General features: G+C 42.0%; 1 protein-coding gene across 1 annotated transcript in view; it reads left to right on the top strand.

Moving 5' to 3' along the window:
* wdr5 (WD repeat domain 5) overlaps positions 1-15,878 on the top strand; it is a 48,036-nt gene extending 32,158 nt beyond the window's left edge. The window contains exons 6-14 of the mRNA XM_063073768.1: positions 317-406; positions 1,379-1,462; positions 2,840-2,895; positions 3,862-3,908; positions 7,452-7,527; positions 8,226-8,259; positions 9,873-9,947; positions 11,005-11,092; positions 13,437-15,878. Of these exons, the coding sequence (XP_062929838.1) occupies positions 317-406; positions 1,379-1,462; positions 2,840-2,895; positions 3,862-3,908; positions 7,452-7,527; positions 8,226-8,259; positions 9,873-9,947; positions 11,005-11,092; positions 13,437-13,537 (651 nt within the window). The 3' untranslated portion in view covers positions 13,538-15,878. The remainder of the gene's footprint in view (positions 1-316; positions 407-1,378; positions 1,463-2,839; positions 2,896-3,861; positions 3,909-7,451; positions 7,528-8,225; positions 8,260-9,872; positions 9,948-11,004; positions 11,093-13,436) is intronic.
* Positions 15,879-17,092: the final 1,214 nt, after the last annotated feature.

Raw genomic sequence — 17,092 nt, 5'->3', positions numbered from 1 at the left:
TTGTGTCTTTAGGTTGAATATGCTGTAGATGTCCTCACATTAATTAGATCTGGGGATCTTCAGTAATATCCTAGGGAGAGTTTATTCTTCAACCAATGTGACTGAAGCAGGTAATCTGGGGGTTTTAACGTTGCTATATGTGGCACTTCATTGTGCCCAATTTGCATGTTGTGTTTCCAATATTACAGTAATGACTATCAAAAAAACACTACATTTGGTTAAACAATGATTTTGGTGTTGGGTTGTGAAATGTACTGTATAATTGTAAGCTTGCAGTTAGTTAGCACATTGAGTTGACCTCTGGCTGTGATTTCAGGGAAAATGCTTGAAGACGCTGAAGGGTCACAGTAATTACGTTTTCTGCTGTAATTTCAACCCTCAATCCAACCTGATTGTTTCAGGATCGGTGAGTAGCTGATTCAACAGTTAGAAATTTCTTCTTGCCACTTTGAGCGTTAATCTGCAAGTGTACAAGCATTGATCCTGACAGTAGGGAGTGTATTTCTCACTTGTGGAAGGACATGATCCTTAAAGGTGATATCGGCTGTATGGACGCTTTTTTTTCTCAGTGCAAATGCTCCTCAGGCACTGACCCTCGGTTGGGCTGCGGGCCCCCAGGGAAACTGACCCTTGGCGAGGCTGTGAATCTCACAGGCACTGACCCTTTATAGGGCTGTGGGACCCACAGGCATCCTAATTTATCCTTGGTTTGAAGTCTGACCTATCATAATATGCACCTCGTCCAGGCTACCCATTACTATTTAGATCATTAGCTTGATGTTAGCTTTTCACTTAGCAGTCATTTGACTTTGAAATTCATGACCTTGATTTAAGTCCAAGTCTCTGCCTGGCTTTTTCTAGCATTTCAAACTTGGGGAAAAATACTTAAGGATCTCTTAAGTTCAGATATATTTATTGTATCTTTCAAAAGATGTCACCTCTGAGAGCGGATCATTCCCTCAGCTTGCTTCTATGAAGGTGCAGTCACCTTCAGTACTGTGCTCTGAGTGTTTGTCTGGGTTATATCTTCATGTCCCTAACCTGAGGACTTTCACCCATGGGAGTGCTATAGCTGAAAGAAGACTGGGGTAATGCTATACTGTGGAATCAAAACAACCTAATTTTTTAAAGTCAATTAGTTTTCACAGAAGAGATGAAAACTAAACATGGATGTTTCTGAATTATGTTTTAATGCTTCAATTAATCCTACTTTTCCCCATCTCTGGTAAAGTTCATAAAACCTCTCGAAGGTTTTCCCATAATAAAATGCTCTGTATTTGTTGACCTATTCTCACAATGTAGACAAATGTGCAACCTTCTCAACTGCTCTATGTGCACCCCGTGGTTGATCTTGAACTCGATGTTTTGTTTGTAACAGTTTGATGAGAGTGTAAGGATCTGGGACGTGAAGACCGGGAAGTGTCTGAAGACCCTGCCAGCTCATTCTGACCCTGTATCTGCTGTAAGTGTTTAGACCTCTACCTATCCATCGAGAAGCAGAGTTAAATCAGAAGCTGAAAATATTTGAGCCTTTGCTTTGTTTTTACATGCCATGTATGACTTTGATCCTTGGAGGTTTTACAGTGCATGACGATTCCGTGGATCGACTTCATTCTCAAATTGACAGCTCCGATAATCCCAGATAACTCCCACACTTCCCTCATCCAACACACACCTGTATCGGTCCCAAAATCACTCATGCTCTTTTCACAAAACTTAGTATTATTCTGTTGACATGCATGTTTCCCACCTTCTTATTATCAATTGTTGGACCCCCATCTTTTATCAGTCTAAACATTCTGTATTTGCATGACGTTATGTCAATACCACACTGCCCCATTTTCTCTCCGTAATGATATGCAGTGAAAATAATGTTCTGCCATACTCTGCAATTAGGTCATGACCAACTGACAGGCTTTCCAGATGGTTGGATATTAATCTTGTAAATACCCTAGCTCATTTTTAAATTAGTTTTTTTTAGACGTTGCACTACATTAGAATACATTTTCTAGTGGACCCAGTAAGTGTTTGGGGAACACAGGAACTCAGGCTCAGGTGAGTTTTGGAAGGTTGGAAGACCACCAGATGCCAACCCCTCAGGATTTCTGAATCAGCAGCTGGTGGTTTATTGCAGTTTTGCACCAGTCCCACTGTGTCACTTCCTTTGATTTGCCTGCATGCATCTCAAACTAATGGCTTGCAGCAACCTCAATCTTCCCATTCCCAAACTCATTTCAAGTTTCCACCGCATTCCCTCTGTGTGTGTCTCCTCCTGCATTAGTAATATATGAAAAGATGCAATCACCTTTTCCTACAAGAAAGTGACCTTCTCAGAAGTAATTTCTTCTGCTTCTCCCTTCATGCCTTCAAATATTTTGCCTCTTTTCACTGAGTTCCCAAATAAATAACTGAATTTTTTGCAATTCACTTGATTCCAGTCTTTCCCGTAACATGAATAGCCAATATAAAGTTACTTCCACACAAGCTGACTACAACCTCCGATCCTCAGGAATGTTCTTCTGCATCTTCCATGTTTGACTTCAAAACGTTTCCGCCTGAACTGCATGGCTTTACATTACAGATATCATTGGTCTGCATAGATTCATCATTGCTTCGACCTTAGATTAATGCTTGCTTGGAAAAGAGTGATCTTTATTCAGTTAGGGAAAATTGGCCTCATTAATAGCATCGCCCCTCTCACAGCCAAGGTTTACTTTATCATAAATTGCTTACTGTTAGAGAGCCATGAGGGGATGTGTAACCACCTTATGGAAGTTCATGTAACGTGGTGATGTCATCTCAGCTCTTTGTATGATGTATGGTAAATTTGTTCTCTCAGGTACACTTCAACAGAGATGGGTCCCTCATTGTCTCCAGTAGTTACGATGGCCTGTGGTAAGTGTTACTTCCTGAATTTTGCCCAGTCCATATTTTGCTTACTGATAAGACATTGTAGTGACTGGAATCCGGACCACAATAAAGGGGAAAGAAATGACGTGTATTTACATTGTTATTTTCCACAGCTCAGCACTATTGTGGTTAATGGAGTGTTTTTGGAGTAATTACTATTGCACTTTACGAATAATATCACACCTCTTATGAGAGTTGCCTCTTAAGCAAGACCAGTGGGTGTTTTAAAGTTCTTTTTCACTTATTCTGAATCAATGGTAAACAAGACAGCATATGGTGACCTCGATTGCTCCAGGTTGTGCAGCATGTTTAGTATTACAGCTTCCAATTGAATGCAAAATTAATTTTACTAATTTAAAAGAATTTGAGCAGAAATTCATAGAATCTTGAAAGTATTTTAGCACAGATGAAAGCCACTTGGCTTGTTAGATTCAAGTTCAGATTCCGAAGACGTGCCAGTTAGTCAATTAATTGGTCATTATAAATTGTCCTGTGATTAGGATAGGGTTGCTGGGTGGTGCAGCTCATTGCACCAGAAGGGCCCGTTCAGAGTTGTATGTTTAAATGAAATAAAAATAAATTTATTTATCACATGTATATCGAAACATACAATGAACTGTTTCATTTGCGTTAACAGTCAATACACCCAAAGGCGTGTTGGGGCAGCCCACAAGTGTTGCCACCCATTCTGGCGCCATTGTAGCATGCTTACGTTGCTCAGCAGAATAACACGGAATACAAGTGACAAAACAAGCCTTGCTCTTCCCTCCCACACACAGACGCATACAAAGTCCTCTCAACCCAGGACAGGCAGTCCTCTGCCTCCAGTGGACCCGCAGAGATTCGCAGACTGTAGAATTATCTAATTAGTTCCACAGCCCTGAGCACATCTAAAGGAAAGATGCACTTATATCAGGCATTGGTTTTAAATAGCTCTTTCTGTTTTTGCAGCCGAATTTGGGACACTGCATCGGGGCAATGCCTTAAAACACTGATTGGTAAGTGACTGTCAAGCCTGATCATGAGGCACTGGGAAACGTAAGCAAGGGACAATAGAAATCCACTCCAATTCTCACCAGCCTCTGCTGATATGATTGCCAAGTTCATTGGGATCTAGCTGCACCATACCTCCTAGCAAACCAACATATTAAATGCTGGTGGATCATTCCAGACACAACCACACTAGATTCTGCCGATGCTGGAAATTGAGAGTAACACACACACTGTGTTGGAGGAACTCAGCAAGTCAGTAAGCAACTGTGCAGAGGATTAACAGTCAATGCTTTGGGCTGAGACATTTCTTTAGGACACACGATAAAGGATCTCAGCCCAAAACATCAACTGTTTTTTCCTCTCCATAGATGGAGCATCCCATTTTGCCTCTCCCTGATACTTTGCCTTCTTGAGTAGTTGTTACAGATGAGCTAAAGTAGTGAGCATAGCCAGGGTATTCCCTTGGGTCAGGTGTTGTAGCTTAAGTTGTACCTTGACTCATTCACATTTTCTGCTGGAGTCTGTGAGTAGAAACTCTGACTCCTAACTCTGCCTGAACCATGAGAGTCACTAATCAGCAGTCAGGAGGAGTAAAGGCTGAGGTATTATAACAGAGGACAGCTGTTAGACTTACAAGTCTGTGCTAGCTCTCTGGAGTTAGTTCCAATCAGTGCTGTATATAACCGTACCCAGTCGTTGAGGCCCTGCAGGCTTACTGCCACATATACCTTTCAAGTTTCCTTTAGAAATCATTAGCTGTCTTCACTTCCATCCTCACAGATAACGTAGTTCCAAGTCATTCTTACTCATTTTGGAAAAATAGCTTTTCTTTGCACTTTCCTATATATCTTTCTCTGAACGTTAGATTGACAGTGTTTATATTATCATCAAATAAAATGAATAGATTTTTGCTGTCTTGATCTAAACCTCTTCAGTCTTATGCAGCTAATCATATCTCCCCAACATCTCCTCCGTTTTAAGGGAAACAAATCCTTCACACTAGGAACTAAACTGATAAATATCCATTTCAGTTTCTCAAACACCTTCAAATCCTTCCTGAAGTGTAGTGACCCGAATTGGACATACGTAATTCTTCCATTGTGGCCTCATCAGAGAATCGTATTTAATACCTTTATTTAGTAGGTCTGGTATCCCATGTGCTTTCATAACCAGTATGTCCAGCCTTGTTCAGTGGTCTGTATGCACTAATTCTTGGTTCCTCTTTGGAACTCTACTATTTAGTCTACACAGCCACCTCCCATTCCTTCTCCCAAAATATATTGTCTCACACTTGCAGCAGATGGATGGCATTTAATACGCGTCCAGCCATTTTACTAGTCTGCCTATGTCACTTTGCGGTTGAATGATATTGTTACCGTTGTTTGTCACAACTTCCAAGTTAGGTATCATCAGCACATTTTGAAATTTTACTCTGCAAACAACTTTTCCAGTGACCATGATGAAAGTAGATATATAAGGCATGTCAGGTGAATTTTTCAAGTGAGTACCAGGCTAAGTTCAGGAGATTCGTGGAAAGAATGAAAAGGAAAAATAAAATTATTTAATTAAATTAAATTATTCTAGTCTTGCACTCTACTATTTTGACTCTATTTGATCCCACCCTCCCACTTCCTAACTGCTTAATATTTGCCAATCCACTCTTGTAGACTTCTTTTGCCAGCTTTCGCTTCCTCTCTCACTTCTAGTATTTAGCCCAGTTCTTCCTTGAAGAATTGAATAGGTACAATTAATGTCAGAGAAATGTATACAATGTACATCCTGAAATTCTTTTTCTTTGCAAACATCCACGAAAACAGAGGGGTGCCCCAAAGAATGAATGACAGTTGAATGTTAGAACCCCAAAGTACCCCCCAGCCCCCCTCCCATGCACAAGCAGCAGCAAGGCAATGACCCCCCACCCCCACCAGCATAAAGCAACAGCACCCTCCACTGTGCACTCAAACGTTCAGCATCAATAAAGACACAGACTTGCAGTACCCCAGAAACTACTCATTCACCCAGTAATTGGACATGCCGCAGACTCTCTCTCTCCTTAATAAGGGAAAAAGAGGTGTTCCCATTTCACAGCGAGAGGGGAAACATAAACAACTTGCTGATTTGCGATGTTAAAAATCTTTTGTGCCACTTTTTCCGAGCTCTGCACCCCGAGCGTCAGTACCAGGAAGGCGCGGCTCTCCGAACACACAGCACCTAGCAGCTGACCCACTGCTTCCGATATTCCGTTTTCTCCTGCAACGCTTCAGTCAGGGGCACTGGCCTAGAATCAGCCCATCTCCAGAGCCAAGAAAATCCGGAACTTGAAGGCACGCTTGCCTTTCAGGCTGCGTCCTCGGGATATCAAAAAGCGGCCAGTCGTGAGGCCCTGAGAGTGGGGCCCATTCCCGCAAAAAACTGAAGTCAGAGTGTAACTCCAGGTCAGGGTCTTCAAAAGAACATTGAAAGGGAAAAAAATCATCTGACACAATTCATACACCTACATTTTTGTTTCTTCATTATATTTGTCAGCCTCATAATATAGAGTCTTTAGTTTCTCTGCTCTTGTGTCTGGTGAAAATGGTGAAGTTTTAAGTTTAATTTTGTCCTAGCTGGATGTTCCACCCGAAACACACACCACTCTCCACCTCAACTCAGTGAAGTTGGTTCTTGTCCAGTTTGGAACTTCTACTCTTGAGAAGAGCAAAAATATATCTAATCTATGCCTTTATGATAAGATTATCATTCTCACCCAAGTATTATCCCACACATTTTAGTGGACTTAACCTACCTTCTTTCCAGCACCAGTCCAGCAATTCCTCTTTATGATTATGAAGACACGTAGTCCTCTTTTATTGTCATTTAGTAATGCATGCATTAAGAAATGATACATTATTTCCTCCAGTGTGATATCACAAAACACAGGACAGACCAAGACTGAAAAAACTGACAACCACATAATTATAACATATAGTTACAAACAGTGTAACAATACCATAACTTGGTGAAGAAGTCCGTGAGCACAGTAAAGTTCAAAGTTTCTCAAATGTCCCATAGTTCTTTCATAGTTCATGCAAGATTCTACTAAGATATTCTAATCACATCTAAGAAGTTCTCTTCTCTCTTCTCCAAAGTAAAGAGCCACAATTTCACAATTTTTAGTTTCTACATGTCTCTGTAGTTTCCCTGCAGATTTGCTCCTCTTTAGTTTCCAATATTAGAGGTCTGTAAAACGTTGCCAGTAATATTTCAAAATCAAATTAGCCCTGTTCTTGTCTTAGAATGGCATCCAACTTTTTTTCAGCTCTACAATATCCACTCTAGTGATTATTACCACCTTGGACTAACCCTGCTGTAGCCAAGGTGAGGAGCCTGGAATCTTCAAGGTATTCAGGGGTCAGATGCATGCCAGGTAGTGTCGTTGTTAATTGGAGCTTGGGGATTGAGTTGACTACATTTGCATGCCATTGCTAAGTGTTACTACTTAATACAGGTAAGTTCTCTGTGCAGCTTTAGTTTTTTTAAGTCCACATTGAAAGTGTCTCTCTCAACAGATGATGATAATCCTCCAGTATCTTTCGTGAAGTTCTCCCCCAATGGGAAATACATTTTGGCTGCAACACTTGACAAGTAAGGAAACTCCTATTTCACACTTGTTCAATGATCAGTGCTAAAGAATCTCCTCAAGGGTCTGATGTGTTGTGACAGAAATTTCAGCATAGTTCCAGAGCAAAGACCACCATTTTCCTCATGCATTCTCCCATGCTACTTGTGCTTTTCCCTTTTTAGTTGGGAGTCACCCTGAGTTCCAGTTCCTCGGTGTCAGCACATTCTGAAAGTTTCTCATTAGCGGGACAGGAGAGGCACCCCAGGAAAGGTTAAAAATAGCTCTGTACATCTCCAATGTCCTACACCATTCTACTGCCTGTTCCTCTGACTCCTAATCTAACACCAATATAGATCACTGAGATTACTCTAGTAAGAAGCTTGATATAATATAAAGGCCCATCAACCCAAGAAAACTCTCAATAGACAGGCACTCAGAAAGGATGTGTGTGTGGATGATCTTCTCGTATTTCAAGTGTGGTTCTCTGGTGCTGTGTAGTGGAGACACATTAACCTGAGCAAACTGGCCTGTTCTGGTGGTAGGGGGATATTCTGGACCGGGCTTTGGCCATGACTTGTGCTGTGCAGGGCAAGCAATTCTCGGTGCAGCCAATAACCTGGGTTGATGTTCAAGGATGAATGGCAGTGACCTGGTAATTATCTCTGGACTCGTCGTTCCTTCTTGAATTTCACTTTCTAAAATTGATGTTTATTTTTTCCAGCACTCTGAAGCTTTGGGACTACAGTAAAGGAAAGGTACTTACTCCAGTCTTAGATTTTCTGACTATTTCTCTTATATTGCTGCTTACATTCACTGGTCTGCATAATCCAGTGCTGCTGGAACACAGCTCCAACAAAAACAGACTCTGCAGTGGAAATAGTTTCCAGGGACAATGGAGATCCCATGGAAATAAACAAGCCAGATACAGGTTCTGTGAGTGTTTCACTTGGCTATGGGTTGCAGGGGTGCTAATTGTCTCCGGGGGACAGATCCCGCGCGCGCGTGCACACACACACACACACACACACACACTCCAACCCTCACTGGGGGGGACGGGTCCCACACACACTGACCCTCACTTGGGGGACAAGTCCCACACACACTGACCCTCACTAGGGGACGGGTCCCACACACACGCTGACCCTCACTGGGGGACGGGTCCCACACACACTGACCCTCACTGCGAGACGGGACCCACACACACTGACCCTCACTGGGGGATGGGTCCCACACACACACTGACCCTCGCTGGGGGATGGGTCCCACGCACACACTGACCCTCACTGGGGGACGGGTCCCACACACACACTGACCCTCGCTGGGGGACGGGTCCCACACACACAGACCCTCGCTGGGGGACGGGTCCCACATACACTGACCCTCGCTGGGGGACGGGTCCCACATACACCGACCCTCGCTGGGGGACGGGTCCCACACACACAGACCCTCTCTGGGGGATGGGTCCCACACACAATGACCCTCACTGGGGACAGGTCCCACACACACTGACCCTCACTGGGGGACACATTCCACACACACTGACCCTTGCTTGGGTCTCAGCCAAGCGTTTTTCATAGTTTTAACCCCAAGTACTGAATATCATGTAGGTTGGTGGAATCCCAACTAAGCCCTTTGCATATCCTGTCTGGTATTCAATTGCAAGCACTGTCTGGCTGTACTGAACAGGTTACACGTTCTGAATATCTTTTATCTCCTTCCCTTTTCTGATTAATGCACACCACAACTTGGTAATAGAATCTGGGACTTCCTTAGTCTTTTGAGTTCTGTACCTGGGATTGGAAGTTAAGAAAGGATAAAACCTAGAAGGGATTTTTTTTGTATTAAATTTTTATTATCAGAAAGCACTGGCTGTACATTTGATTGCAACTTTATAAGAGGAATTTATAAATATATAAGAAAGTACTCGATTATAGGATTATTAGGAAAAAACAGGAGTGATGCTTTTCAGAGAACCATGAACAGGATGGGCAGGGAAACCTCTTCAATTATTCTAAAGATTTTTTCATTCATTCCACAAGGAGGAGCCACTGGCCTACATTTTTTAAAAATTGTTTGCACATGTCTACCTGCTCTGCCATGCTCCTCCTTCAAGCATTAGGCAATAGAATCTTTGATTTCTGGGGGTTTGAGTAGCCACAGATAGTCCACAATGTACCCGTGTGGCTTTGTCCTGAGTGTAGCACGTTTACTGAGTCAGGAAAGCATTTGTTATTTGAACATTTTACATACATCTGCTTTTTGTTTAGCAAAATAAGTGTTAATTTTCCTTTGTGTGTTGCCTTTAGCTGTTTGCTGATAGTGTATGTGACTGGCTGAGATGAGGTGATTATGCTAATGTGTTTTGCAGTGTTTAAAGACTTACACGGGCCATAAGAATGAGAAGTACTGCATATTTGCCAACTTCTCTGTTACTGGCGGGAAGGTAAGACCAATTGTTTGCTTTTGGGCACAGAAATGTGGTTAAAGTGCCATTCCATCATCAGGTGGCTTTTTAATTCAAGACTGTATTGCATTGCAGTGGCTATAATTTAGTTTGATTGCAAGACTATATTGGACACCCTTCCACCCAGTCTTTATTACAGGACTGAAGCATAATCCCTTTCATCCAGCTTTTATTATATATTTGTAACTACAAACAAAACCAAGATGTTGTTGAAAAGTATGTCAACAATTTTTATGTCCACTAATACTGCCTGATTTTATGAGTTTAGCATTTTGTTTTTATTACCTTTGTATATTACTGTAATGAGGCTTTCCGTCCACCAGTTTTCATTACGAGTCTTGAGCATAATGGACTCTCCTTGTTTTGCAGTTTTTATTGCTGGGCCATTGCCCAACTTCTGTGGCAGGGTTGTAGTTCCTTGTTTACATTTTCTCTTCTGAAGCCTTTGACTCTCTGCAACTGTGTTGGTTGTTCTTTCTGCAAGCCCCCAAATGTTACAGGGCTGATGAGTTGATGACCCATATCGGGCAACACCTCCTTGGATATGATGCCATCGGTTTCAAACAAGGATGCGTTTGTGGGGTGGGATGTTCACTCTGCACTTCGGCCTACAGAGCTGTTGCAGCTTAGCCCACTGTCCTGACAGAGTACAGATTGGCAGCGTACAGATTCCCATCAGTGTGAGTTTGAGTGAGTCATTCCAGGAGGTACAAGTGCTTTGTTTCTAGTTTTAATCATAATCATAAAAGAAGATGCCGACACAAATTATAGAGGAAATACAGGGCAAGTGATGAGAATGTGGAACTTACAGCTCATGAAGTGATTGAAATTAATAAATGCATTTAAGAGGAAGCAAGAATTGGGGGCAGGGAATGGAAAAGGATCCATAGAAAATAAATTAAACAGAGTGGAAGATGGCTGTGTGGAACATAAACACTTACCAGCCTTTCAGAGTGCATGTTTTGTTCCTGAGCTGTATAATTTTTTTTCTTTTTTCCCCTTTGACTAATGCTATTTTTTTTTTCTCTTTATGAAGTGGATTGTTTCAGGATCTGAGGACAACTTTGTTTATATCTGGAATTTGCAGACAAAGGAGATAGTGCAGAAGTTACAGGGACACACAGGTGAGCAACTGGGACCTCTGGCCTGTGTTCAGTACTGTGGGTTCAGATAATGTCATTGGCTCTGCATGAACCACTTGTTCAATGAACTATTTGGAAGTACAGACACATCTTTAGTTACTGTGTGTGTATGTGTGTGAGAGAGAGAAAGGGGGATATTCTCAAATTTCCCAACCTTTGATCTGATAAAGTGCTTCTTGATGAATCCTTTGGGTAGCTTTTAACGTCATTCCTTGTTGTTCTGGCCTCTACATTATCAAATCCTTCCATCTTAAAGCCAAAAGGCATCTTGACACCAAGAAGATCACTTGCACAGGGTAATACAAGCCTGATCAATGAACCAAATTTCCTTTGCCAATCTCAGCTTATTTGAGTGAACTGGGGTATCGTCCTTCCAAACTCAGTACATTCTACAGTGAGACACAGTATCCAGAACTAAGCGCATTGCTCCATATAGGGTCAAGAAGGCACAGTAACTCGAATGTAAATTTCTCCCATTGTTTCCGGTACCATAAAAGATACCATTCTATTTACTTTAAAAGTTTCTGCTTGTTTACTTGCTTTTAATTTCCATGTTTTCTTCATCCTCAGTTCCAAAAGTCTCACCGTTTAGACAATCCTCTGAGCTTCATCTGCCACTTTTTATTTCAAAGTTCAAAATAAATTTATTATCTAAGTACCTATATGCAACCCTGAGATTTATTGATGTCCCTCTGCAACTTTCTGTTCCCAATTTGTCACCCCATATGGCTCTCCATAAATCATTTGGTTAAAGGAATAGAAATGGTTTAAAGATGAAAACACAGAATGAAGCCTTTGATGGTGCATGTTCTTATGAGATGTAGGAAAGCGATCGGGTCTCACTTTGTGAAGATGGCTAAGGGAAAGGGCAGTGTCTGAGAGGATTTTGTGTTGGAGGTGCAGCTAACGTTGTGACATAGTATTTTTTTTAAGTTGCTTTAAAATCTGCGATTTTGTTGAAAGCTTTTCTGTCAAGTTCCCCACATAATTTCTCGTTACTTTTTAACTACTTGTTCTTGTTGCTGTTTGCGCGATTTATTGTTTTTTGCACTTGGGGGGGGCAGGGATTGATGTTCTTGCTGTCTAGAGGAGATGAATCTCACAGAGTTATATACCGTATATGTACTTTGTTAATGTATATACTTTGTGAATACTAGGACTATTTTGGGACAACCCAGTGATGTTACAACACTGACATAAATGAAGACTTATTCTTGTGCTATACCACACTGTGAAAGTATCTTGTTCATTATATACACCTCAAGTTAATAAAAAGTTAATTATATTGCCTTTTAAATGGATTCCACAGAGACTTTCAATTGGAGAGTATGGTTTTAGAGCCGTGGTTTTACGGCACAGAAGCTGGCCTTTTGGCCGACTGTGACCTCATCAATGTTCAACCACTCATTTGTACTAATTCCTTTCAATTCTCTCCACATTCCCATCAACATCCCCCAGATTCTATCACTCTCCTACACCTTGGGTCATTTACAGTCACCAATTAACCTTCAGCCTGCCTAACTTTGGGAGGTGGGACGAACCAGGAGGACCCACCTGGTCACAGGGAGAGTGTGCAAACTCCATTGATGAATTGGACATCAGGATTGACCCCAAGTTGCTGGGGATGTGAGGCAGCAGCTCCACAAGCCATGCCATGGTGGTTACGTGGTTAGCTAGTACCTTTTGTAGTTTTGCTCAATTCCTCTGACTTAGGTTGGGCTGTGCGTTGTCAGAAACACTTTGAACATAAGAAATGGAGAAAGGATGTGCACTGCATGTGAATATGTGTTTCATGGTATCCTTGCTGAATTTCTTTGTGCTGATTTTTTTGATATGTCTCATGTTCTGGATGTTGAAAACACTTTCATTTTAGTTAGATCACAGTGTCCTGAAGCCAGAGTCCGTGAACATACAGGGGAGGGAATGTTGACTCAGACCATGAGAGGCCTGCATCGGGCATTTTCAAGCCTTACAAGGTGCAGATTGGAAGTCACTCCTCGCACAGACACTAGATCAATGTGTGGTTAAGTGCTTTGCTCAAGGACACAAGCACGCTGCCACAGCTGAGGCTCGAACTAGCAACCTTCAGATCACTAGACGAATGCCTTAACCACTTGGCCACGTGCCTAACACAAACGTGAACATACAGCTTAGTGAAATTAGCAGCTTATTCTAAATGTTGAGCAGTTTTAAGTTCAGTCTCTTTTGACTAATGTCTCTTTAAATTCGCTTGTAGATTTTTATTCCCCCCCCCCACACCAAGTCTTCTACCTACCCAGCATTAGACTTATGAGGTTTTTCTGATGAGTTTTCTCTTCTGTTGCAGACGTTGTTATCTCCACAGCCTGTCACCCAACAGAAAACATCATTGCATCAGCGGCACTGGAGAATGACAAGACGATCAAATTGTGGAGAAGTGACTGTTAGAGAGCACACGTTACCACCATGAGAACTGTGTCCTGTCCCTGCTTGTCTGACACAGGGACAGGCCCCTTGTACTCCTGACGTCTGAGACTGTGCAGTCCCTGCTCGAACTGGTGACACGGCATTACAGACCCTATGGGAGCATCGGAACAAATCCCATTTTTACTGCGGATTCATAACACTTAGCAAGTTATTGTATGCTTAAAACACACTCCCGCGCGTGCACAGAACGCACTCTAACTCCCCTGACTAAAGATTTTTTTTTTGTGACCAAATCACTTGTGACCTTATCCCATCTAAATTCTTGTGAAAATTATCTTTTAATTAGTGGGTTTAGTTGGTAGTGGAATGTGTTTATAAACTTGATATTGATGGTTGGCTGCATTCTTAAAATTAGTCAACCCTTTTTTTTTGCCTTTTAAATTCCTCCCATTGTGTGTCTCTTGGTATTTGATTGTCTGCCATCACTCTTTACCCTTGCCCTCCACGTTTCCCTGCCCTTGTCTCAAGTGTTGCTATAGCCTTGACCCTGAGTAACATACCAGTTATAATGAGCAGTCACAGCTTATGGCCAAGGGACATTGGAGAGTACTGCTACAGAAATCTGGTTTGCCAAACTCTTCTCCCAGGATAAAATCGTGTATACCATCTGGGAAGACTCAGACCACTAAATGTGCCCTTACAGAGTGCTCCCAACAGTATTCAGCCATCACAGCATTTTAGGCAGTGCTCCCAGCTAGCTGGGCATGGCCTTTGGGTGAGCTGTTTTAGGACTGGTCATTAATTTCCCTTGCCTGTAGGTTTTGAGTGAAACAGCTCTGCCAAGAGAGATGTATTTATTGGTGTCATTCCCCATCTGCCTTTACATAGTATTGATAATCATCTGCAGGGCTCTTAGTTTGGGGTTGCCAGAAGAAGCCAAATTATGAGTCAATGACATTTACCATACCTACAGATTTCAAAGCAAAGTTGTAACCAAATGTTACTTGTAACTTTGAGTGTCTTCATTCATCTGCCTCTCTTGTGAGAGGTCTCATGGAATGAGAATATTGGTCTAGGGATCAGACTTGCAGCACTAGTAGTTTTGTTCTATAGTTCACTTCAGAAATATGTGGGGATAATTGTGATTTGATTTCCATTGCACACACCCAAATCAGAACAGTTTCCTAAGCAAGCATTTGCTTGAATAGGCAGGTATTTTTAACTCATTTTGGCATCAGAAGTATAGCATTACAAATCTCTGAGAGGCACACTGACCCCCAAAGCCATCCAGTATGGTACTGTGTGGCACAACAGACTCCTGTTTCACCCCACCTGGCTGACAGCAGGTGAGGTTTATCTGTGGTCTCAAATGCCAGTCATCAAAGCAGCGTCAAGCTAGCCAGGATCTCTGCCCCTGAGCAGAGCCTTTGATGTGCAGACAGGTTTGTCAGGACCACTTGGAATCAGTTGAAGCCACAGATCAGGATTGAAACCTGGATCTGCCTCATCTAAGCTTTTTGAACAATGTCTGAAATTTATATCATCCTCTGAGTTGGTGATAAACTGAAGGAGTTTGAAGCAGGGAGATGTTCTGGAGTAATGTGGGAGTTGGAAGGGTTGTATAGAAATTGGGGTTGAAATTTTCCCCCCAGATTTTCCTCTTATCTCCAGCACCGACAGATTTTCTTGGTCATGGTTTGTACAGGGCCTCATGATTTTGTGGAGCCAGTATCTTTTAATATTTTAGTTTGAGTTGATTACAGTACTATGTAATAAGTAGACTCTGGAAATCTTTCCATTACCTGTGAATAGTGTTACAGTAGTGATAATCTCTCCTGGAGTATTGGAGTTGAGACCTTCCAGCTCTGAGGTTTTGGTGTAATTTCCCCTTGATTTCCTGTTAATACAAGAGGTTTGAACATAAAACTCGTGTTTGTATTGCTTTAGCCAGGTGGCAGTGATAAGTAAATGGAAACGGGTTTTGAGCTGGGCTCTATTTCTGTACAATATACAGCTCCTTGCATAATGGAGACTATTTCCAATGGTTTCTTCAAGTTACTATCTAGTCTCACTTGGTTATCTTGAACTACATTCAGAACTGGTACATACAAGTCTCTATGATACTGCTACAGTGGATTGGAATACAGTAGATCTCTCACTTAATTGGTGAATGCAACTACTTGTATTTGTGCTGCAGATCTGAATAGGTTCAGGGCTCATTCTGCAGCATGGGTGGAAAGCATTGGCAAGTGCAGAGTTGCCACTTTAACACACTGTGTGGATCAGTTCCACAGGCACTAACTCAGTGGGATATGACATTCATGGACATTGACTTACTGAAGTCAGTGCCTTCTTTGTAGTTGCATTGATATGTTGGGCCCAGGATAGATCCTCGGAGATATTGACATCCAGAAACTTGAAATTACTCACACTTGCCACTTCTGATCCCTCTATAAGGACTGGTGCGTGCTCCCTTGTCTTACCCTTTCTGAAGTCCACAATCAGTTCTTTGGTCTTCCTGACTTTGAGTGTAAGGTTGTTGCTGCAACTCCACTCACTAGCTGATATACCTTGCTCCTGTACACCCTCTTGTCACCATCTGAAATTCTGCCAACAATAGTTGTGTCATCGGCAATTTTATAGGTGGCATTTGAGCAGTGCCTAGCCACTCAGTCGTGGGTTTAGAGAGAGTAGAGCGGTGGGCTAAGCACACATCCCTGAGGTGTCCCATTGTTAATTGTCAGCGAGGTGAAAATGTTATTTCCAATCTGCAGATTGAAGTTATCCAGGTAGGAAGTTGTGGATCCAGTTGTAGAGGAATGTATGAAGACCCAGATTTTGGAGCTTTTTGACCAGAACTGTAGGAATAATTGTGTTAAGTGCTGATCTGTAGTCAATAAGCAGTATCTTGACATAAGTATTAGTATTGTCCAGGTGATGCAAGGCTGTGTGAAGAGCCAATGAGATTGCATCAGCATTTGACCTATTGTGGTGATAGGTAAATTGCAGTTTATCCAGATCCAAGGGGATCTGCCATCCTGTTTCATCATTGTTTTGGTTTAAGTCTAGTCATTGAATGTGATGAAGATTTTGGCTGAGCAGGGATTATAAGGTCATTCATAACCTTGCATATTGGGTGAGTAGTTTGTGATCAAGAGCTGAAATCAAAGGGCTCTACAACAGCAGCCGAATCATACAATGAAATTGAGCTGCAGGTGTGAAGTGAATGCATTAATGTGAGGGAACTACTTGAATAATTGGTTTCAACAGGCAAAACTAATCAATGGGATGGAAGTGAAATGTATCTGGAGTCACTGAGCTCAAGTATTTAGATCATAGAATTGTACAGTAAAATACAGGTCCTTGGGTCCATGATATGCCAACTTTTTTACCTATTCCAAGATTAATCTAACCCTTCCTTCCCACATGCGCACCATTTTTCCTTCAGCCGCATGCCTATCTGAGTTTCTTAAATGTTCCTAACGTACCTGCCTCTACCACCACCCACCACACTCTGTGTTTAAAAAAAAACTACCTCTGACATTAACCCCTCTCCCCCATACTTTCCAGTTACTT

This window comes from Mobula hypostoma, chromosome 21 (genome assembly GCF_963921235.1).
Source record: "Mobula hypostoma chromosome 21, sMobHyp1.1, whole genome shotgun sequence".
NCBI lineage: Eukaryota > Metazoa > Chordata > Chondrichthyes > Myliobatiformes > Myliobatidae > Mobula > Mobula hypostoma.
The sequence above is the reverse complement of the archived record's forward strand: the minus strand, read 5'-3'. Positions and strand labels throughout refer to the sequence as shown.